Source organism: Temnothorax curvispinosus, unplaced genomic scaffold (assembly GCF_003070985.1).
Source record: "Temnothorax curvispinosus isolate PA1 unplaced genomic scaffold, ASM307098v1 QBEX01013661.1, whole genome shotgun sequence".
In the NCBI taxonomy this organism is placed as follows: domain Eukaryota; kingdom Metazoa; phylum Arthropoda; class Insecta; order Hymenoptera; family Formicidae; genus Temnothorax; species Temnothorax curvispinosus.
Genome location: NW_020223441.1, coordinates 1 through 1,386, shown reverse-complemented (window position 1 = coordinate 1,386; position 1,386 = coordinate 1). Strand labels below are relative to the sequence as shown.

Below are 1,386 nucleotides of genomic sequence, written 5' to 3'. Positions count from 1 at the left end.
TGAGAGAACAAGTTTTAGATTTATTACACGAAAATCATCCAGGCATCGTGAGAATGAAACTTCTGGCGCGATCATATGTATTTTGGCCAAAAATTAATGACGAAATCGAAGAAAAGATAAAAGGTTGCAATATATGTCAAGTTACTCAGAATGTTACGACTGCGAAAAATCTAGTGAGCTGGGAATTCGCACAACAGGTCGGTCAGAGAGCCCATATAGATTTTTTAGATTTTCAAGGTCAAAAAATTTTAATATATGTAGATGCTTTTTCAAAATGGGTGGATGCACACGTGATGCAGGGTACAGACAGTACAAAGACATCAGATAAGTTGTTGAGTACTTTCAGCGTACTGGGTTTTCCGCAAGAATTAGTTTCAGACAACGGACCACCATTTAACGCAGTAGAATTTGAACAATTTTGTAAAGAGAATGCAATAAAATTGACACATAGCCCTCCATACCATCCACAAAGTAACGGTATGGCAGAGAAAGCAGTTCAATCTATAAAACATAATTTGAGGAAAAGTCTCTTAGAATGTAAAACCAGTTCGAGTCTTGCCAATAAGGTAAATAAGTATTTGTTGTATTCTCGAAACACACCATGCGTCAAGACAGGGGTTGCTCCTGCGGAGTTAGTATTAAAGCAGCTTCCTCGGACAAAATTATCGATGTTGAAACCAGAATTCAATTGTACACGGTCGAAAGAAACTAACTGTCAGATGCCTACTTTTAGACCAGAACAATCTGTCTTCGTTAAGTCAATTGCGGATAAAGAAGTCAAGTGGTGGCCCGCAAAAATTTTAGAACGAAAAAGTTTTGCAACATATTTAGTTTTAGTGAACGGAAAAACAAGGCTCTATCACGCTAGCCACATTAAAGTAGATCAGACTGTGAATCAAGCGAAGTCAAGAGAGGCGCAAGCTGGTTTACCACTTTCGGAGGCTTGTCTGGGTAATACAAGAGATACAGAATATGATTCTAATTATCAGCAGAATAGAACATTTCCAGAAAATGATACACATATGGCCGACGAAAGTGTTGATTCAGCAAAACTAATACCTCAGATATCTCCAAAGCACATTGAAGTTCCGAATAGTGCATTCCGACAAAACGTTGAGGAACCTAAAGTACCAACGTCGAAGACTGTAATAAACAGCGAGTCGGAAAGTCCAGGACCACGCAGATCCCAGCGAGTTCGTCAAGCACCAAAGCGTTTAAATTTATGAAAGAATTTTATTTGGTTAAAGAGATTATAAGATATTGTTTCAGTATAATTATACTTTGATATAATAAATAAATGTATCAATGTTAAGAATTTTTTTTTTTTAGGGGGAAAAAGTGTAGTATATAGATAGTTAGTAAATGATCCGTTAAGCAGATGGCGCT

General features: G+C 37.1%; 1 protein-coding gene across 1 annotated transcript; it reads left to right on the top strand.

The window, feature by feature from the left end:
• Window positions 1–293: 293 nt before the first annotated feature.
• On the top strand, window positions 294–1,226 carry LOC112463785 (uncharacterized protein K02A2.6-like). Its single transcript, XM_025030356.1, has one exon. It carries the CDS (start codon window positions 294–296, stop codon window positions 1,224–1,226), a length of 933 nt encoding a protein of 310 aa, XP_024886124.1.
• Window positions 1,227–1,386: the final 160 nt, after the last annotated feature.

Excerpts from the sequence above, each read along its gene's own strand:
- LOC112463785 (XM_025030356.1), top strand. The coding sequence starts at position 294 with ATGCAGGGTACAGACAGTACAAAGACATCAGATAAGTTGTTGAGTACT.